Source organism: Canis lupus, chromosome 18, assembly GCF_011100685.1.
Source record: "Canis lupus familiaris isolate Mischka breed German Shepherd chromosome 18, alternate assembly UU_Cfam_GSD_1.0, whole genome shotgun sequence".
Classification (NCBI taxonomy): domain Eukaryota; kingdom Metazoa; phylum Chordata; class Mammalia; order Carnivora; family Canidae; genus Canis; species Canis lupus.
The window spans coordinates 36044885-36066633 of NC_049239.1; the positions used below are offsets into that span (position 1 = coordinate 36044885).

The 21749-nt window shown below is 51.9% G+C and overlaps 1 protein-coding gene across 1 annotated transcript; it reads left to right on the forward strand.

The window, feature by feature from the left end:
* Nucleotides 1-156: 156 nt before the first annotated feature.
* PAX6 (paired box 6) lies at nucleotides 157-21429 on the forward strand. Its single transcript, NM_001097544.1, is given in 13 exon segments — nucleotides 157-210; nucleotides 4131-4207; nucleotides 4574-4634; nucleotides 8252-8382; nucleotides 9174-9215; nucleotides 9310-9525; nucleotides 10265-10430; nucleotides 16301-16459; nucleotides 16944-17026; nucleotides 17261-17411; nucleotides 17511-17626; nucleotides 20457-20607; nucleotides 21324-21429. Coding segments are annotated over 11 exon segments (1311 nt in total). The 5' UTR covers nucleotides 157-210; nucleotides 4131-4207; nucleotides 4574-4624; the 3' UTR covers nucleotides 21410-21429.
* The last annotated feature ends 320 nt before the right edge of the window (nucleotides 21430-21749 follow it).

A 21749-nucleotide genomic window follows, 5' to 3' on the forward strand; every position in this document is an offset into this window, starting at 1 on the left:
TTGCTCTCACACACCAAACCAGCAGCGCCCGTGGAGAAAACTCTCACCAGCAACTCCTTTAAAACACCGTCACTGCAAACCATTGTGGTCTTTAAGCAACAACACCAGCAAAAGAAAAAAAAAAAAAAAAAAAACCAAACCCCAACCAACCAACCAACCAACCAACCAAAACTTGGCAGGAGCTTGGACCAGAGAGGATGCCTCATAAAGGTGAGTCCGCTTCTTGCTTCTTGCTGCTGCTGCTGCTTCTTCTTCTTCTTTTTTTTTAATTGCAATATAAAAGGCAGGTCTCCCCCCTTTCCTCCCTCCTTCCTCTCCGTCCTCCCTCTGGCCGGTCCCCTCCCCCACTGCTACGCCGGGAGAGTTGGGCCGGAGAAGTTTGCACGCAGGAGCCCAAACTTTCTACTTCCAGCGAAAGCCCGCGTCGGAGGGCGACAGCCGGCGAGCGGGAGCGGCGCGGGGCTCGGGGCAGGCGGCCCGCTCGGTGCCAGCGCCCGCACGAGCCGGGCTCGCGGGGAGAAGCGAGGCTCCGGGCGCAGCAGCAGCCGCGGCTCCCGACCCCACCGTCGCCCAATGCCCCCCGGCCGGCGGCGCAGGACGAGGAGGCCCCGCCGCGCGCCCGGGCCCGGGATCGGCTGCGGAGCCCCGGCCCCGCCGGCTGCTTTGTCCGGCCGAGGGCCCAGCGAGCGCGCACAGAGCGGGCGTGCGGAGGGAGCGCCGAGGAGCCAGCCCGCCGCGCCGCCGCCGCCCGCCGCCCGCCCCCCGGCTTTGTGCGGCGCTCGGCCCGGGCCCCGAGGAGCCCGCGGCCGCCCGAGCGCCGGGGGCACCGCGCCCGCCCGCGGCCGGAGCTCGGTGGGTCCGCGAGGCAGCCGCGCGCCGCAGGCAGAGGAGGAGCGCGGGGGCGCGAGCCGGGAAGGCAGCAGCCACCAGGCCGAGGCGGGGGACGCGCTCTCCCGGGGCGCGGGAGCTTGCAGCGAGCCCCCGGCCTCTTGCCCCCAACTCGAGCGCAGAGCTCGGGACTTGAAAACTCCCTGCTCCCCAGGCTTCGTCCCCCAGCCCTCGCCCTCGCCCTGCAAACCCCGGGCTCTCCCCTATTCTCCAGCTCCCAGCGCTTCGGTGGGTATTTTTCCTTGTCTTCCTCTGACAAAGCTGCAGCCGGTGTGGCCGTTTCAACAAGTTTCGAGGTGGAAAGGTGGATTGCTTTTTTTTTTTTTTTTAATCCAGATCTCCTGATTTTTTTTTTTCTTTGTGAGGCCTCAAAAAAAAAAAAAAATCAATAGGAAAGCATTGGCTTTCCCCTTCGTCTGATCACATCCTCTCCCAGCTAATTAGTCTGAGTAATTCGAGAGCTTTTCGATTCTAAGACCCCAGGAGGAAAAGTGTCTTTTCAAAGTTCATAAAGTTGTTGCCTCTTTTCCTTGTGCAGATTTTCTCAGTCTCCCTGGATCATAATAGCCCTGAATTTTAGCAAGTGTAATTGGGGGGAAATGGAGTTGAATTTCAAGTGGAAATGCTTTCTTTTTCGAGTGCTTAAACCCGGCCCTCCAGTCATGAGTGATTTCTAGAAAGTTTAAAAACAAAGTGAACGTGGTTTCTTTTTTACCCCCCCCTCCCCATACTCTCTAAAGCTTCCTAAGCCATTTTGGACGTTTAACTCGAACTTGGGAAGGTTTGAGGAGGGGGCAGGAGCAGAAAATGAAATGAAAAGCAAAGAGCTTGAAAGCCTGGTGAGTTTACCAAGGAGAAATAATAGTTATCGCCGTTGACATTACATTTTTTATAGTCGGCAACCTTTGCAGACGTCTGAAGGCTATGTGATTCGTTGTTATCTTATTTGGCCCTAGAGAGTGAAACTTTGTCATCTTAATTGCTAATTACTCTTTGGCTGGGGGCCGGTAGGGCCGAAAGTGAGCTCTCCCCTTCACCCCAGCTAAGGAGTTTGGGGATGGATTTTGAGAATTAAGTGATTAAAACCACTGCATTTGAAAGCTGAGGCTCCAGTCGGGGGGTGGGGGTGGTCGTGGCCCTGTGGCCTAGAGAACCAAGGCCCCGTTGGACTAAGATGTGTCTGGAGAGTCTTTCCCCAGTGAGTCTCTTACTGGAGTAGGGCTGTAGAAAGCCCTGAGCTGAGCTGGGGGGGCTCTGGCTGCAACTGGGGGTTCTAGCCTCTCCACCCACGACTGCTTCCGGGTGTCCGTGTGGCCAGCTTCCCGGGTTGCTTCTGCACTAAGTGTTAAACGATTCCTTAAGTAATTAAATAGCTTCTTAGCTGAGATGGAGGTGGAAATGGAGCTGAACTGGAACTTGAAATGCATCTACCTTCCTTCCCAGTTGCTTCAAAAATTAATCAACTAGGCCTGTCTGGAATCAGCTAGTGACTCCCCCCCACCCCCCAATGGCTTCAAGAATGTATGGGCCAGGATGGGGGCGTTCGGTTGTGGTTGAGTACAGTGCGGGTTGCAGAGTGGAGTTTCGGAAGTTTTACCCCTTCTAGGAGAATTCCGTGTCCCCTCTCCCTGGCTGCTATACTACTTTGTGGTTTCAGAGTCCCACTTTGAGCTGGGGGAGGCACATTCTTCAAGAAAGTTGGGGTTTCTGGCTATCCTGGATCTGACTGTGGTTGTGGGGGCCGAGAGACAGGAGGAAGGCCCTGGGAGCCAACCCAGCTAGAGGTAGCTAGGTAGCCCTCTGGTGTCTCCACTATTTACCAGGCCACATTCGGAAGCTGGGAAAATTCTTCCTCTTAAGTTTATTTTTATGGATTTAAGCTGCCTCCCAGCTAGTTAATAAATTAGACCATGAATGGCCTCGAAGGGAAAAAAAAAATGTGCTTCTTGGAATTCTTTGCTTGTAGGCAGGCAAGATTAATAATCACAATAAGCAAAACAGAAAAAAAAAGAATGAATATTTTAGGTTTTTTTTAACGGAGAAATAATGCTGTGACTATTTAATTATTTTACCTCCTTTTTTTTTTTTTTTTTGCAAACCTCTTGAATAGGTTCTTTATTGTAACTCTCTCTTCCCAATTGAGCTCCCCACGGTGCCGTTGTATCTTTTTACAGCCCCTAACAACTCACACCAGTAACACAATTACCTCCAGATATTTATAACAAGAAATTACTTTTCTATTTTCTCCCCCCCCCACCTTCTTTTTAGGGCAAGGCAGGGAGGGGGCGGTGGAGGGCGAACCTTGGGGGACCCGCAGTGGGTCAGGATTTACAAAGCTAGAAGTGTCCCTCTGTTTCCCTTTGTGAGTTGGTGGGTTGTTGGTACATTTGGTTGGAAGCTGTGTTGCTGGTTAGGGAGACTCAGTTTTGCTCTTTGGGTTTGGGGAGAGCTGGAGAATAGAAGCCATTGTTCGCTGTCTGTAGGCTTTGTCGACCACGCTCACCCCCTCCTGTTCGTACTTTTTAAAGCAGTGAGGCGAGGTAGACAGCGTGTGTCACAGTACAGTAAAAGGGGGGAAGATCTAAACACCAAAAGAGAAGTTAATCACAATAAGTGAGGTTTGGGGGGGAAAAGTTGGGCTCGCTACTTTCAATGTCCCAGGAAGGCTGGGAGGTGGGTGGAGTGGGGGCCTGACTGGGAAGCTTTGAGGGAGAGAGTGGAAGATGAAGGGGGTAACCAGAGAGTTGGGTGCTGGGGCCCTTGGGGAGAACTGGGCTGGTGAAATTCCTTAAGGAAGGAGTATGGGCTCTGCAGCCCCTCTGATCTGCCCCAGCCTGCACCCTGAAGTTTAGAGATACCCCTCCCTTCCCCTCTAAACTTCAGGCATTAGTCTTTGGCCTTCTGTTCCTAACGCCACTGTGTCTCTTGTTCTTCCCTTTCCCTTTAACTGGTTCTGGATATTTTTGCAAAATGGTTCCCTGACTTGTCAGAGTCTCCAGTTCTCCCAAGCCAGGCCAGAGCAGCCACTTTTAAAAGGTGGGGACTTCTGCAAGAGAGGAGGCTGGAAATGTGCTTGTAACTGTGGGATTTAGGGTTTTATGGTAGTTTGAGCCCTAGATGCATGTTTTGTTTTGTTTTGTTTTGTTTTGTTTTGTTTCTGAGAGTGTGGCTCTGAGAGTCCATGGGCCTGTGCTTTTGAACCACAGTTTGACATACCTTTCTCTCCTTTTGTTTTGTCTTAGGGGGAAGACTTTAACTAGGGGTGCGCAGATGTGTGAGACCTTTTATTGTAAGAGTGGACAGACATCCCAGATTTCAGGCAAGTTCTGCAGTCGCTGCTTTGGGCTCCCAAACCTGAAAGAGTCAGAATACTTCTTCATTGTTCACATGGGAAAAGAAAAAAAAAATCAAAATTGGATCATTTCTCCTGATTCAAGAGTTAACTACTAAGGGGTTTGGGGAAAACAGCTTGGGAATACTGGAGTATTTTATTTGTAGCCCAAAGGGTGGATTTTGCATGCTCTGGAGGGCAGAGGTGGTTGCCCCTCAGATGGCCCCAAGCGACTGAGTGGATCCCTTCCTCAAGGAAAGGCCTTCTCCTGCCCCGGCTGCAGGTCATCCTCTGCTGAGAGGTAGGCCTACCTGGCGTGGGCCCAGGATTAACGCCTATGTTCTTTGCTAACAGAGCCCCATATTCGAATCCCGTGGGATCCCGCGGCCCCCAGCCAGCGCCAGCATGCAGAACAGTAAGTGCCTCTGGTCTTTCTCAGACTTCGGGCTGGGGACACGCGGACTGGTGGGTCAGGGGAGGGCGCAGAGGTTCGGGGTGTCCACGCTGGCCCGGCAGTCCGGCTGGAGGGAAGAGGCCCGGAGACCTGAGGCAGCTGCGCACCGCCCCCCCCTTCGTGCTCAGCAACCCGAGAGGGGAGGACGTTTGCTCTGCTGTTCTCGCTCCTGGAAGAACAGGGGCTGAGCCCTTCGGAACAGCCCGCTAGACTTTGCGAAGCCGAGGTAGAGAAACCCCATCCCCCCCAAATCCTGTAACTCACACCCCCTCCCCGCCCCTGCCCGGGCTCTGACCCCAGAGAGAGGCTGGGCTGAACAGGGCGGGGCGGAGGCTTCTCCTAGTTGTGCGGGGAGAAGGAGGCCCCTTTGGGTTTAGCCAAGACTGAATGTCTCCGCCATCCGGGCGGGGTGGGGGGCTCCCCTCCCTCAGTCACTCTCAGGACAGCTCCTCCCCTCCCCACCCCAGCTTTGGGCCTAGAAGGCAGAGGGAACGGGCACCTTGGCCTGCGGGGTGTGTGTGTGTGTGGGGGGGGGGTAGAGGTGGTAAACTGGACCCCTGGGGCTGTTACTGACCAGAGCAGGTTTACTGAGTCTGGGAAGAGAGTGGGTGTCGCGCCCTGGAGCTGGAGAAGCCCTGCCCTGGTGGCTGCAACTGTGTGGGTTCTGCTCGTTCCAAGCCCACAGAGCCTTTGGTTCCCGGGCTCTAGTGCCTTCCGTCCTCTCTCTGCCCAGGCCCCTCGGGCCCCAGCCCACCCAGCTGCTCAGTCTGTGGGTGCTGCTATGCGGCAGGGCTGGTCTGGAGCCCCGGCCTGGGGCCTGGAGACGCAGCGAAACTAGGCCCGGGTTGTGAGGTGCAGAGTCTGGGCGCAGTTTCAGGGGTCAGCTGTGGTAGGAGTGCGGGAAAGCCTGTCTTCTAGCAACCTTCCCTTGCCGCCCTGCAGACTTCGGGGTCCTCCAGGGTCCGATCCATGTGCCCTGGGAACGCCAGCCGCCCCAGGTGCTCCCGCGGTTGGGGGGCGCCAGGTGCTGAGAGCACTCAAAGGTGGCGAGCGTTGGCTTCGTTGTGCAGACCCGGCCAGGCCCGGGAGGGACCCTCCGTGGGGAGGCAAAGGCTTCGGCCCACCTCTCCTGGCTGCTGGGCTGTCCCCGTGCAGCGCGGCTCCGGCGTGGGCTCCGGCAGCTCCGGCCCGGCCGCGCAGCGCTCAGCGTTGGCCGCCGCGGCCTGGCGGGCAGGCCCCGAGGGGCGCGGGGTCGCGGGCCGGCCTGCGGGGCTTTGTGCCGCTCGCTCCCGGGTGTGCGCGAGGCGCAGAGCATCCAAATTGACACCATATGTTTTCCTATTAGATGCTTCGCGGTCGAATTCTAGGCGCGTAATCATCGCCACTGGGCGAGAGCGCCAGGCGTCCCTAGGGAAGGGACACAATGATTGAGGCTTAACCTCTGAAGGGGACTTAGAGCTGCGCTTCCTCGCTGCCTTTTCGATGCTGGCAGAGGCAACCTGGCCCTGGCGTCTCCTGGGCGAGCACCCGCCCCCGGTGGCTCGGAGGTGGCCGGCTCGTTCTTTTTGGCAACGGGGGGAGAAGGAGGGAAGCCTAGGATGGAGGCGGCCTCACACACCTTGGCATCCGTAGACTGGGAATTGCCCAGGCGGTGGGAGAAGCCTGGAAGGCCTTTCGGTCCGTCTCTGGGGACAGCCTCTCTCCGGGAAGGCTCCCTTTGCCCAAAGGGAAGACGCCAGCAGCTGGAGCCGTAGATCGGTCTTGGGAGGCAAAGGGAAGCAATAAAGGGAACTTAGGAGAAACCGGAAGCGGGGACTAGGCCTCGCTCTGTAGGAGAAGCAGTGTCCCCGCGATGTCCCCGCTCTCTCTGGGCCGGTCGGAGCCCAGATCCCCCAAACGCCTGTCACTTCTCATCGAGTTGAGGCTCTGCACCCCCCACCCCCCCTCCGGTGAGGGCCCCCCCGCTCTGCCCCAAGCCTTCGGCTACCCTGAAAACGCGGCTCCCCTCGAAGGGGAAACGAGTGCAGTTCAATCTCGTCTGAGTGATCTACAAATAGGGACGGAAAGGGTCGTTTTATCACGGTCCCGTTTGTCGTGACGATGCAATTTCCCCGAGCGGAGCACTGTCACAAAGTGACAAGGCTGCCACAAGCGCCCCGACTGATCTTTTCAATTAGCCTTCCATGCATGATCCGGAGCGACTTCCGCCTATTTCCAGAAATTAAGCTCAAACTTGACGTGCAGCTAGTTTTATTTTAAAGACAAATGTCAGAGAGGCTCATCATATTTTCCCCCCTCTTCTATATTTGGAGCTTATTTATTGCTAAGAAGCTCAGGCTCCTGGAGTCAATTTATCAGAGGCTCCGAGGAGAAGAGAGAAGAGGAGAGGAGAGAGAGAAGGGAGCTGAGCAGGAAGCCACGTCTTCTCCTGGAAGGGCTGCTCTCTAGAGTCGGGGCTGCAGGTTGGAGATTTTTAAGGAAGTGGAAATTGGCAATTGGCTTTATTTGTGTGCCTGTGGTTTCTGGGGAGGGGGCTGCAGAGGGGTGCTAAGTCCCTTTCTCTATTCTCTAAGATTAGACAATGGGGGTGAGGTGGTGAGAATAACAAGATAAAGGAGGGATAGAAGACTCTGTGGTGTGCTCCTTTCTTTTTCTTTTCGCTTTTTGCTAATATCTGTGGTTGGCTGGGTGGAAGGCCGAGTTTAGCAGCGGAAGTAAAGCGAGCTCTGGCCGGTGCAATGGACTCCAGGCTCTTGGCCCCACTGCTGCAAGCTGGACTACTTTGTGTTTGGAGCCGATCTGGGGCTCCGACCCTCACGCCTGTACTGGATGCGCAGGTTGGGGTTCACCTGCCACAGATGTGCTGCCCTGGTTCTTCTCTACTCCCTTCCCATCTCTTTATATATATCATATTATATGTGTATATATATATATAATATATCATAATATATATATTTATTTTTTTAAAACTCTGCTGCTTGTGCCTTCGCCAAAGTTTGGAGGGTGACAGCAAACGTTTCTGGACTCTGGAGTCCAAGGGAACGCTGAAGAGCTGTAGGGTTTGCTATCACGGTTCCCACAATCCAGAGACCTTAGAGATTGGGTGTGGGTTCTGTGGAACCCACATTTTTGCCGTGACATTCGGAGAGGATCTTTGGGAGGATATTTTCTGAGAGACGGTTTGCACTTTATGGGTTCAGAGGCTGGCTGGGGTGTCTGTGAAGAGGGGCACCTGGGCCGGGGCACAGCAGGAGTGATAGCGGTAGTGAGGTGCGTGCCTTCTTGCTCTTAGGCATGTGTCTGTTTGGCGCTTCTGCAGTCCAGTGGGCAGGAGCGCGGCTGTGTGGGGCTGGGCTGCCCGATGCCCCGCATGGTCGTGTGGTCCCGTTGTCGTTTTTGATCGATAGCAGGGACCCAATTGCTGAGGTTGGCATGGGCTGGCAGGGAGCTGAGGATGCATTGTGGTTGTCTTCTCTTCCTCTTCTGCTCCTTCCTCTTCCTCCTCTTTCTCTGTACTCCTCTTCCTCTCCTCTCCCCCTTGCTCTGCTCTCCTCTCCTCTCCTCTCCCTTTTCCTCAGGTCACAGCGGAGTGAATCAGCTCGGTGGTGTCTTTGTCAACGGGCGGCCACTGCCGGACTCCACCCGGCAGAAGATCGTAGAGCTAGCTCACAGCGGGGCCCGGCCGTGCGACATTTCCCGAATTCTGCAGGTGATCCTCCCGGCGCCGCCCCACTCGCCGCCCCCGCGGCCCTCCACTCTCAACGCCCTCTCTTCATTTCTTACTGTAAACGCTGCTAATTACGGACCCCCTCACCCACCCCACCCCATCCCTACCCCACTCCCCCGCCATCCCCGCTTTCCCCTTTCCTTCCAACATCCTTCCCTATCTCTTTCAACCTGGGTCAGTCACATAAGATAACTCCTCTGCTTAAGAAAAAAAAAATGTGCGTGTGAATTAAAAAAAAAATCAAACACCTTTCTCGTTTCATTTGGTAAAAACATGAATTGTGGTAACAGCGTATGAACTATAATAAGCTGAGTTGTATAAACCAGCATAATTTCATTCCCCTCTCCCTCATCCCATGCTCACCTCAGATTCTGAGATATTTGTTTGCATTCTTCATAATCATGAAGAATATATATTGATTTTAAAAGGCAAGTGCTATTTACCTCCCCACCTAACTCACATTTGCTCAACTGGGCATATTTTTAAAGGAAAATAAGTAACATTTTAGTTTATTTTCCTCCTTTGCTCATTAAAATAGAACACTACTTTCAGCAAGGTCAGCACAAAGAAATGAGTCTGACTTCGTTTTGATGCATCTTCAGGCAATGTTTAAGAAAACAGTTTTTTAAAAAAAATTTAGTTTTTTTTTTAGTTCAAACTGTTTGAAAGTATCATCATATTTGTAGTTTTTAGGGCTACAAATGTAATTTTAAGAAAAAAAAGCTCTCTACAGTAAGTTCTCATACCATTGAAGGTATATTTTTGTGTTATAGACCCATGCAGATGCAAAAGTCCAAGTGCTGGACAATCAAAACGTAAGCTTGTCATTGTTTAATGCATACTTAAACAATTTTATTTTTGTCTTGAAATTATTAATAATGTGGTTTTCTGTCCACTTCCCCTATGCAGGTGTCCAACGGATGTGTGAGTAAAATTCTGGGCAGGTATTACGAGACTGGCTCCATCAGACCCAGGGCAATCGGTGGTAGTAAACCGAGAGTAGCGACTCCAGAAGTTGTAAGCAAAATAGCCCAGTATAAGCGGGAGTGCCCGTCCATCTTTGCTTGGGAAATCCGAGACAGATTACTGTCCGAGGGGGTCTGTACCAACGATAACATACCAAGTGTAAGTTCACCGAGAACATTCCCCCTCCCTGCCCTAAGCCCCATGCTCTTTCCTCTCTCCTTACACCTGCCTCCCCTCCTCCTCCCTACCAGTGTCATTCTGTCTCTGTCTCCTCCCTGCTCCACTTAGGTCACCTCTGTAGCTGGGGGTGTTGAGAGGAAAACACTGACCTTTTTTTTTTTTTTTTTTGACCTTCTGGAAAATGGGAGTCAAGTGTGGGGAGCTGTTCACCTTATTTGCATGCTGCAAAGTAGAGGGTGGAGGCGCTCAGGGAAAGGCACTTGAATCAAGAAGGAAAAGGAAAACGAAAACCAAATTCTAACCTCCTCCAACTCAGACTGCCTGAACCTTCCTTCAGGTGTCAAACATCCACTTTTGCCCTAATTTAAAACAAAGTGAAAGAAGGCTCTAAAGCAAGTCTAAGTCTTTTTTGAGGAAATCTTTGAACAAAGATTAGGTCAGCACAGACAGCCAGCAGCCGTGAAGGAAATGCCCTCTCCATCGCGCATTCTCTGCCCAACTCCGTTTCCACGCCCCAAGTGATGGCTGTCATTCTGTCCAAAATGTCTCTGCAAATCCACCCACTGTCCCAGGATGGCTGGGAGCTTGTTTGTTTGTTTGTTTTTGACGTGTTCAAGGTTGTTCTTTAAGAGAGTGGGTGTGCTGAGATGGGGACGGAAGATAGGGGACTGCCTTCGGGAGACGCTACCATTTGGTTTGATTTTGGTTTGATTTGCAGGTGTCATCAATAAACAGAGTTCTTCGCAACCTGGCTAGCGAAAAGCAACAGATGGGCGCAGACGGCATGTATGATAAACTAAGGATGTTGAACGGGCAGACTGGAAGCTGGGGCACCCGCCCCGGTTGGTATCCGGGGACTTCTGTGCCAGGGCAACCTACGCAAGGTAAAAACCTGAGCACCCACTCTTGAAACTCTCCATATAGGCAGCCACTGGCCCATCTTCTCCCCCAACTTTTCCCCCTCTTCCTCACTTCTGTGCTTGAAGAGTGTAGCGGAGGGACTGTCTAGAGGCTCGGGACACGTGGACTTACCCCGTGTGAGGGTAGTATTTGTCGAACTATCTCGTTGGCCTTCGAATTTGAGGGTTGCGTGGGTCAGGAGTAGTAAGAATGTTGCTGGTGCGTGTGCCCACGTATATCATGGGCAGGAATATGCGTGTGTAAGAAGTCAGCTGAGTGGTGCCCTATTCAAATTTGCCATTAAAATGCAGGCAGAGCCCCCTTGCTGTAGAAGTGTGTGACAAGTTAACACACTGACAGCCTGCGAGGTAAACATAATTGTATCGTTTTGCTTTTTGCCGTAATTGACAAATTATGTGACTATGAGTAGGGTGCATAAGAAAGGGCGGGCAGCGAGATGCGGGGCGGGGTACAGGATAGGGCAATTGGAAGTGGTGGTCTCCCAACTCAAACAGCCTCTGGTCACCTCTGGTCATTGCCTCCGCTCCTCTGGGCCCTCCCGGTTCTCACCCTGTGTGGGTGGTGACTGCACAGAAGGGTGGAGTGAGGATGCTGTGAGCCGGCCTGCGGGGTGTCCGGAGCTGCTCCCTGGGGGTGCAGGGCGGGGGGGGGGGGGGTGGTGGCAGCTGGGAGGAGAGAAGGAATCTGGAGGGTCGCAGGATCCGTGAGAAGGAATGGAGGAAGAGGAGCAGATGGGGGGTGGGGTGGGGCCAGTTGGCTTGCCCCTCCCCTGCACACCCCGAGGTAGCTTGGTCAAGAATAGGAAACAGTTTACTCCGAAGATTAATCGGTATTTGTTGTCCTTGTGACAAGGAGATAATATGCGGGATAATGGGACGTGGCGCCTCAGTCCCCGGAGCAGGACGCAGCCCGGGGGCTCCGGGCCGGGGGCGGCGGCGCGGGGCGCGGGGCGCGGGGCGCGGTCGGGGCTGCCCGGGGTCCCTGCGCTCCCGGCCCCGCTCCGCGTGCCCCGCGCCTCCGCGGAGCCCGGCCCGAGAAGGGAAAATCGGTAACAGTATGCGAAATATCTGGTACAAAGGATGCTTCTGTCACTCGCAAGAATTTGTTATGGGAACAATCCTGTCGCTCTGTAATTGCTCATTAGAGAACGTTTTGTTTCTCATTAAGGCGACATGAATAAGCGTCTAGTTGAAGGAGACAGCTGTAGAAATGTTCCACAAGAGACCTCTGGACACGATTCGGCACCAATTGCCAATTAGACATGTCAGTTTTAAGAGCAGGAAACAATATAGGACGGACACTGGGAAGATAGGGAGCGAGGCGCTGGCTCCGCGGCTGCCCGCGCGGCCGCAGGCCCGGCCGAGGCCTCCCTCCCGATGCGCGGGCCCCCGGCTCCCCCGGGCGACCCCGCCGGCCCGACCCCGCGGCCTCCGGGGTGCAGCGGGCACACCCGGGGATGCGCGGCCTCGCCGGGCCGCGGGGTCGCGGACGGGACCCGGCGTGACGGAGCGCGGGGCCGCACGCCCTCCCTGACCTCGGAAGCCGTGGGATTCCCGCGTGCGCACGCCGGGCCCCCCCACGCGCACCCCCACCCCGAAGTTGGCAGCGCGCGCCTCGAGCCCCTGCAGCCCGGGGTCCCGGGGCGCCCTCCCCCGCGGGGGCTGAGCCCCGGGGCCTCCGCGGCCTGGCCCCCTGGGCGCCGGGGCTCAGGGTGGCGGGGGGCCTGGAGGAGGCGCGCGCCCCGGCGTCCCCGAGCCCGCACGCCAGCCCGGGGCTGCAGACCGGCCGCCCCCCCGCTCGCCCCGCGCCCCAGGTCTCCAGCGGAGGCGGCGCCCGACGCGGGCGGCTGGAGGGCGGGAAGCGAGGGCCGCGCAGCAGCGCCCCTGTGCTGCTGGTGGCGGCGGGAGGTGGCGCTCATCCAGGAGCTTGGAACTTCTAGGCGCCGACGGGCCGGAGAACGCGGACGCGCCCGCAGGAACCGGGGTGCGGGGTGCGGGCGCGGGGCGCGCGGGGGCGCGGGGGGCGCGCAGGGGCAGGTGCAGGTGCAGGTGCAGCCCGGGAGCCCGCAGGCCCCTGGGCGCCCCGACCCCCCCTCCCCCTCCTCCTGTCCACCGCCCCCTCCCCCCCGGCCCGCCCGGGGAGCCGTCTGGGGGCTTTAAAGAGTCCATTACTCCGAAAGCATAAGGCGAGGTTAGGTCTCAGAGGGAGACAAATACGGTTTCCATCTGATCAACGCCATGCGGCGGCGAATGAAGTCGTGACGGCGCGGCCTGACAACAAGAGACAACTCTATCCAGCCCCAATTCTCCGGCGGTTTGCTGGTTTTAGGGATCACGGAGACACTTTTTCTTATCTCCTCCCCCACCCCCACCCCCACCCCCACCCCCATAATACCCAGGCCCTCTATAGGATTTAGTCAGGCTCTTTTCAACAGATGCTACAATGTTTTGATCCGCGCTCCCGAGCTGAGAAGGTGCCGCAACCGGGTTGCTATCTTTTCTTGCTTGTTTTCCGCCTCACTGATTAAGACACTAAGAAACTAAGGAATGATTTTATTTCCCAGCGTCTTTTTTTTTTTTTTCCTTCTTCTCTCCCTCTCTCTGCCTCTCTCTCTCTCTCCCTCCTCTCCTTCTTCCAGGAAACAAATCCTATCCCCAGCGTCAGATGGTCCTGGGGCTGTGATAATGGGAGGCGCTTTCACTCGCCTTCTCACGGATTAGGCTGGAAGGTGGACGGCGCCCCTTGAAGGCCCCTTCTCTGCGCGCTCCGAGGGGGTTGCCTTTTAAAGAAGATATCTTAATTGTCTGCCACTTAGGTTCATCATACGGAGAATTCGAGAATTGTCCAACTTTTAGTGTGATTTTCTTAAAAGCCTTAAGAGTGGAAGGTAAATCCACTAAAGGGGGAAAAAAAAGAAAAAGAAAAGGGCACCCAGTCCTAGAGAGTGACCTCTCCTTCAGTGCCTGGCTGCCAACAGTTGCTACTTGGAAAGTAGCAGACAAACTTGGAGCGGGGGCTCGCCCGCCCTGTGGGGTTTGGAGGGATCCTGCGGGCTCAGGTTTCCCCTGATGGGCCTCTAATTCCCCCCGCTCCAAAGGGCTCTCTATCCCATTGACCCCCTAAATGTCAGGTGTCCAGTGAGAGCCACGTCTGAGCCTTGGTTGGTGTATAAGAGACAGTGAGACACAGAGAGAGATTGGGGGGTGAGGGCTGGGAGCCAGGGGCAGGAGAGCGTGCAAATCTCCCAAGTTTTAAAATTGGGAAAATGTCAGAAAGGAGAGCAGAGAATGTTATTTGCAGGGGTCTTCTAGGGAGGTGGTGACCTGGGTAGCTTTGTTTAACTGGTGAGATCAGATATGCCAGAGAAGGCACTGGGGTGGGCATGAGTGACCTGGCAGGCACGAGTACCCCCCAACCCAAGAGAGGGCTGTGTTCCCCTGAGCACCCCTGTCTCTGAACATAAGATGGTCTGAGATTTTTGTGTTTTCCAAAAGCAATAACCCACAGGCCTCACTTCTAGTTAACTGGCCCCCAAGGGCTATTTCTAAAGTCCTTCTCGTCCACCAAATCTCAAAATAAAGTGGGGGAAGGGGGCTCTTCTTTCTTTCCACTTTGGAAAGTCACCTGGAAACTTGGGGCAGGAAATTAGTGCAGACACTTGTGCCCACACACTGAGTGTCTCCCTCAGCCAAGTAGCCCTCTCCTAACTCACCAGGTCTCTGAAGTAGCGCTGGAGGACCTAGAGTAGAGCCTGCCTGTTTAGGGACTCTCTCTCCCTTGTCTTCCTTTTCTCCTTTCTCTCCCTGTCTCCTTAGACCCTTTGGCGTCTTTTTCCTCTCAGCACTTTTTTCCTGTCCTTCTTCTACCTTTCTGGTCTCTATCTCTTTGAAGCCCTCTTTCTTCCTCCATCTTTTTTCCGCCCCCTCCCTCCTCCTCTCCAACCCGCCCCGTCAGGGTCCCCGCATCCTCCCTCCCTGCTTCCCTCTTCACCCCAGACCTGGTCTCCATCCTCTCGGCCTTCCCCGTCCGCCCCTCCCACACCAGCCCGCCCCGGTCCCCATCCACTTTCCCTGCCTCCCCCCACCCCCTGCCCTGGCCCCCCATCCACCCTCTATCCCCCCAGCCAAGCGCCCTAAATAGCATTGAGGCGCCTGCTCTTCGGACAGTGATTAATGATAGCAGAGCAGAGGGGTTAACACACTTCACTGAAAAGTCTGTTGACTGGGCTTCTTGTAACACAATGTGGCCCGCTGCACGCCTCAAGAGAATCCTTTTGTTGTCCGCGCTCATTGTGGCCTCAAAATTCTGCCCACGAAAGTTTGCCAACGCTCCTGCCCCAGGAGTTTAATAGTTTCCCTTACTCGCCGGGCATTGTGCGGCGCTGAAAAGCAGCCCCTCGCTATTCAAGTGTTGGTGGTCATCTCAATAGATCTCCAAGGGCCCATATGGTGGCCAGTGCCGATGAATCCGCCTGTTTAAATGGGGGAGAAAGTTGGGGTTTTAAAACATTTCAAAGTTCCTGAAAAGATCCCACTAGATCCTGTCACAATTCCCTGAACTCTTTGAAGGCGCTGCCTATTGTCTCCTGGTTATAAATGATATTCCTGGCCAAGTCGATTCCCACCAAGGCGCCCCTAGAGGCCCCTCCCCGCCCCCAAATGGCCAAATTTCTAGGATGGGGGGTGGGCAGCCCCTGTTGGTATCCCTTGGGGGCCTCAGGACCCAAGACTTCGGACCCAGCTTGCAGTGGCCCTGGAGGCCTAGAGAGGGCTGAGTCCTCCAGGCTGTGGCCTCAGGAGCAGGAGGCAAGGCGAGATACAGCTAGCCCAAGTGTGCATCTTGCCCTCCAAGCAGCAAGGGAAAACAATAAAACTTTCCCCTGTTTAATGATAGAAATTACATTAAAAGTGGTGGAAATGCCCTAATTAAAAATGTACCACTTAAATGATATGCCAAGGATTCAGCTGCAGCATAGCATATTTAGCTAGTTAGTGAACTCTCTACTATTTCTTTTTTAAAATTACACGTTAAAAATTTAAAAGAAATCTTACTTTTCTCTGGTGCAACACATTACAAAGAATGGACAGTCCTTTTATCTAAATATAAAATTCCATTTTCAGCAATTATAGCCTGTTCTTGGTGATGATATAATTACAGCTGTGCTCGTAATAGGTGTCAAGGCAAAGCGCACTCATACAATAGTTGAATAAAACTGCAGAACAATGCGAGCATTTCTAAATTCACAACCTTTAAAATGAAATTGACTGTGCAGAATTCAAATAAAAACTAGATAAATATTTTTTTAAAAAGATTACAAGCTTGGTTTGGTTTCTTAATAGCATTTTCTACAAACCTATCAACATCTAATTGATTAGATAGGAATTACTGATTATGGATCAGCTGAAATCTTGAACATCATTCTTCTATTTTCCCAACAGAGCTATAGGTAAATAAATTCTGTGGGGAATGGGGACTGAGCGGGGCATTCGGGACTCAAGGTTAGTTATCAAAGGCCATTTTAATTGGAAACTTCAGCGCTTGTTATTCAAAGATCTGCCACTCTGTAACGTCTATGTTGTAAGTCTCTTCCTGACAAAAACATAAAAACGTAAAAACTTGATAAAAAAAAAAAAAGAGAGAGAGAGAGAGAGAGGTAACGGATGTCACTAATGCCTTTTATTAGGAGAAGGCTGACGCCGAGTGACCCAGAGGATGTCTTGGTGAGACTGTCAGGATGCACTGTGCTCTTGGACTGTAGGGCTATTCCCAGGCCTCTTTGGGAGGCTCCAAGTTATTCCAGATTTCTCTTACTGTCCTATTCTTTTTGTTCCAGATGGCTGCCAGCAACAGGAAGGAGGGGGAGAGAATACCAACTCCATCAGTTCCAACGGAGAAGATTCAGATGAGGCCCAAATGCGACTTCAGCTGAAGCGGAAGCTGCAGAGAAATAGAACATCCTTTACCCAAGAGCAAATTGAAGCCCTGGAGAAAGGTGATGGAGTTTTTCAAAGTAGAGAAGCAGTAAATCAAACTAAATGCCACATCTTCAGTACAAAGAGCTATATTTAGCCAGGGCCCTTTGCATAGAGAACTGAAAAGGTTTTTCTTTTTTCTTTCTTTCTTTCTTTTTTTTCCTGGGCATCTTTTCAGTGTGTGTGTGTGTTTTCTTTCTTCTTTTCATGTACCAGTAATTCAAAGAGTGAGAGTCTGACTTCTCATAAAGAAAAAAAATGATGATTTGGCTCATTCAGGCCACTGCAGGGTCCTCGAATGAATGTCATTCCAAAGAAAATTTAACTTGGTTCGAGTGGGATAGCTCTTTCAAGCATCAGTCAATGCCTGGACTAGTAGCATTTGTAAGGGGATTGGTTGGAGGTGACAGAAATGGGGAGGTGGGAACCAGCTTGATCTAGGGCTTGGTTGACACATTTTGTGTCGTTCTGGCGCAACACGGAAAACTCAACTTACTCTTTCAGAGTTTGAGAGAACCCATTATCCAGATGTGTTTGCCCGAGAAAGACTAGCGGCCAAAATCGATCTACCTGAAGCAAGAATACAGGTACCCAGGGACCACGTGGTGTCATGCTTTGTGACTCCTACCATTTGCCCTTTCTGGAGACAAAGGTGCTTCCGAGGAGCACCATTCATTTATATAAACAGTAGAAGATTCAGTCTGCTAAATGATTTGCTGCCCCTGGGGGACTGGTCCTGGGGGTGGGGAGGGGTGGAGGTGCCAGGGGGGAGGTTAAGCTGGGAGTAGGCAAAGGCCTAACCCCTTCCATCTGATTTCCAGGTATGGTTTTCTAATCGGAGGGCCAAATGGAGAAGAGAAGAAAAACTGAGGAACCAGAGAAGACAGGCTAGCAACACACCCAGTCACATCCCCATCAGCAGTAGTTTCAGCACCAGTGTCTACCAACCTATCCCACAACCCACCACGCCTGGTAATTTGCATATTCATTCTCCTCCTACTAAATGTGTCTAACCTATTTGTCCTGGCTCGGACTTTCAGCATGATTGTCTGTACTGTCCTTCTCCTGCAGTTTCCTCCTTCACCTCTGGCTCCATGTTGGGCCGGACAGACACAGCCCTCACAAACACGTACAGCGCTCTGCCGCCCATGCCCAGCTTCACCATGGCGAATAACCTGCCTATGCAAGTAAGTGAGGCCCCTGGCTGGCTGTGGAACGGCCCCGGAGAAGCGAGGAGTGGGTCAGGGCCTGCAGACCTCACTGGCCATGCATACGCCCTCGGGAGCCTTTCTCACTGCGGTGATTGGCCTCACCAGTCAAGTTTTAACACTCAGTCCAGTCTTTGAGCTGGATTGATGGATTGACTGATGCATGCTCTGAAAAAACCCATAAAAACCAAGTTAATCCGCCTCTTGCTCAGAGAGAATGGTAGCTTCATAATGTTGGGTGGGGATGGGGAGTGTTTTGGGTACCGGTGAAATTTGTACCAGAAAGCAGAAACAATGCTGGCACATTATTGGATAGTAAGGGGTTGATATACGTAAATCTGGGTTTTATTAATATGTTCATATTAATGAATACATAACTGGTGTATGCATTTTGGATATTATTTAGAGTATATGTGATAAACTAGGGAGGAAGGAGAAAAGGATCAGAAATAAGATTTATATTTGCATCGTAGGATATACTTTAATAGGGAAGAACAATGAGTTTTCTCTCTGTATCTTACAATAAGAAAAGGGATAGAGGTATTTGCTAAAAGTTTAGCGTGTCTTTGTGACGTCATTACATAAATGATGTAATGCGTCTGTGGCACTCCTGGCTGCCTGGCTGTGTTGATGTTCTTCACTTGGTCTAACAAACTGCCTCTATTCTCAGCTCTGTGGAGAATGCTTGTCAGCTCCTCTGCATGCAAGGCCCTGTCCTGGGCTACTAGCCCTTTCTGATGGAAGTTGCATGAGGCAGGTGGGGTTGACTACAACTTTGGAGGGGGATGGATTCTTGATGGAAAAAAACAAACAACTGATCTTTTGGTGGGCCTTCTATAAAGCAGGGCCTTCCATGGTGACTTTCCCAGGGCTCCTGTTTGTGCAGTACCTGGAAGGTGCCGGATGGTGAGAGACTGGCCAGCCTGAGCCCCTGCTGGAAACAGTGCTGGGGTTCCACAGACTGTTTACTCACCACTGAATGTCTTTTGACGAATTTAAACTCCAGATAACAAAGAAACAAAAAATAGATGTTTCACAGTCTTCAGACTAAAATAGGAGCAGCTAGGGAAGCAACTTCAGAGGAATTATTCACATGTTGATTTTTATTGCATCTGGATATTAACGGCCATAGATCAACTAATATATGTTAAGGAATTAAAGGCCCATTGGTTGGTGTTCCTGCAACTGCTTTGGAATTTTCCAGAAGCCAGGTTGCTTCCAGGAAATGATTTTGGGAATTAGCAACAAATGCAAGCTGAAATACTGGCAGGGCCCCAAAGGCCTGCTTGCCTCTTTGAACCTGATGTTCACAGTCGTCCTCTGACTAGAATAAGGCAACTGAATGTCTTGTTTGGTCTTGCAAATTATGGCAGCATCTTGGTTTCTGCCAAGACAACAAAATTTGTATGTGAGAAAACACTTAGAAGCAGTTACATAGGTGCTGCCGCTCTACTAAGGTCGTTTCCACCTATAGACTGGTGTGGGGTCCACCTATTTCAGATGCTAACTTTTGAAAGTTACACAACTTATCTAAAAATAAAACGTAAGAAAATGAAAAAGTTATTAGTAATTCCACCTTTCAGAGAAAATGTACTTTCTGAATTTTGGATTTGGGGGGCGGTGCTGGTCTGTCTGTCCATCAGTTCATCCTGTTAACCAAAATCTTCGACCATTTTGCAAAGGGTAGGTGTCTTCCTCTGAACCTTCTCTAGTGTGTCCCCCTTTCTGAGATGGTGAATCTTGAAAAGTTCAACATTTCTGCAGTTTGCAGAACAGAGTAGTGCTATCATCTCCCTTCTTCCTGGCATTAGGTTTCTATTAATTCCTCCAATCTTGCTGGCCTGGCATAGCTCCGTGTGAGCTCCTGAGGGATTTTTGTCTCAGCTCTGTGTATCTCTTATTCACCTAGGAGAAAGTGAATTAGAAACCTCTTTAATGTCCCCAGTCCAGACACTTAGAGGGTAGTTTACGGATAAAACCGAAACTGGGGGGATCCCTGGGTGGCGCAGCGGTTTGGCGCCTGCCTTTGGCCCAGGGCGCGATCCTGGAGACCCGGGATCGAATCCCATGTCGGGCTCCCGGTGCATGGAGCCTGCTTCTCCCTCTGCCTGTGTCTCCGCCTCTCTCTCTCTCTCTTTCTCTCTCTCTCTCTGTGACTATCATAAAAAACAAACAAACAAACAAACCCAAAAAAACCGAAACTGGGCTTTTAGATCTATAAGGAAGTCACAGCTAATTTTTAGGAGAGGGCTAGATGTTTACTGACACTTCTGACCATTTTAATCTGAGATCATTACTGATCTGCCTCTTTAAAGAATCTTTAATCCCATAAGTCCAACCATGAAAGGCTCCCAGGGACTCTGAGCCTACTTTATAGAGAACTCTTCCCACAGTTCTCTGCCCAAAGCTTGAGATACAGGATTTGGGGGTCAGTAGATTCCCAAATAGATTGGATTTGCAGGAGAGGAGGTGTGTTTTAATGCAAGTCCTCATGCTCTAGCTTCTCTGGAGATGCCAGCAGAGGTCCAAGATGAAAGTGGACAAAAACCGTATTAATTTTATGGGTAGTGCCAACCATCTGGCTAGACAGTTGTCTGAACGTATAGTCCTTTTAGGCAACTTCACCCTAGCAGTGGGCAGTGTGGAAGGACTGGTTGGGGGCCCGATCATCAGGCTATCATACTGAATATACGAGGGCGTCTTCAATGATCAGACTGGTTGGCACAGCTCCAGGGGTGGGGGTGGGGGGCTGGGGATGTGGCTGTGTGACGTGCTGCTCAGTAACTATTGGTTTGCCTTTCTCTCTCAGCCCCCAGTCCCCAGCCAGACCTCCTCGTACTCCTGCATGCTGCCCACCAGCCCTTCGGTGAACGGGCGGAGTTACGATACCTACACGCCCCCCCATATGCAGACCCACATGAACAGTCAGCCAATGGGCACCTCGGGCGCCACTTCCACAGGTGAGCCGCCCTTCTCTGCGGGCCGCACGGGGAGGCGCGGAGGTGGCCTTTACAGCTTCTTTTGCCAGGGGGGGACCTCCCTCCACTGAAAGTTAACCTTAAGAGAAACCTCCTGGCTTCGTGTGATGGCGTGTTTTAACTCTTTGCTGCTAGTTCTCTGGGGGAAAACTGATCAAGAGGGGGAAATTCAGTCAAGCTAGTTAGTAACTTGATGCCAGGTAGACAACAAGCAAAGTTGTTTTTCCTGAATTTCGTCATAGAAGTTGTATGTGAAGGCAGGGCCTGAGAATGTAAGTTTTCTGGAGAGGGGTTATTAGCCAAAGCTCAGCGGCGAGGGCCCCAGAGTGAGCGGATGGTGGGCCTTGTCAGAAGACTGCTCTCCCTCCCTGCTCCTCCGTGCCTTTCCTTGCAACCGAAGAAGTACTGTATTGGCTTTCCAGAAAGAGTTCTATTGCTGAAGTTCCTAACATCCAAACAGATGGAGGTTTTTTGGTTTTGTTTTTTCTCTCTTTTGTATGGGAGGACTTGGGATCGAATAGATATGTGTAAACATGTTACCTGGTTTCGGAAGGGGCTACTCCGTTGGTGTATTTTTGGAGATACCTTCAGAATGTTAGAAAGTATTAGAGATTTTTTTTTTTAATCTATAAGTTCATAGTCCATGCTTGTCTCTCAAAGGGAATTTCTACATGGCTATTTCTTTCATCCACTTCTAGGACTCATTTCCCCTGGTGTGTCAGTTCCAGTTCAAGTTCCTGGAAGTGAACCTGATATGTCTCAGTATTGGCCAAGATTACAGTAAAAAAAAAAAAAAAAAAAAAAAAAAAAGGAAAAAAAAAAGAAAAAAAAAAGTAAAAAAGGCTATATTGTGTTAATTCAGTCAGTGACTGTGTGGACACCACAGTTGGGCGTTCAGGACGGAAAGAAAAATGGCTGTTAGAAGCACTTCAGTTCTGCAGTTGTGTCCTGTGTTGTACCACTGGGGAATGGACTTGAAACAAGGACCTTTGTATCCAGAAGGCACGATATCACTTGGAACAAATCTTCATTTTGGTATCCAAACTTTTATTCATTTTGGTGTATTATTTGTAAATGGGCATTTGTATGTTATGGAAAAAAGAACAACCTAGACTGGATGGATG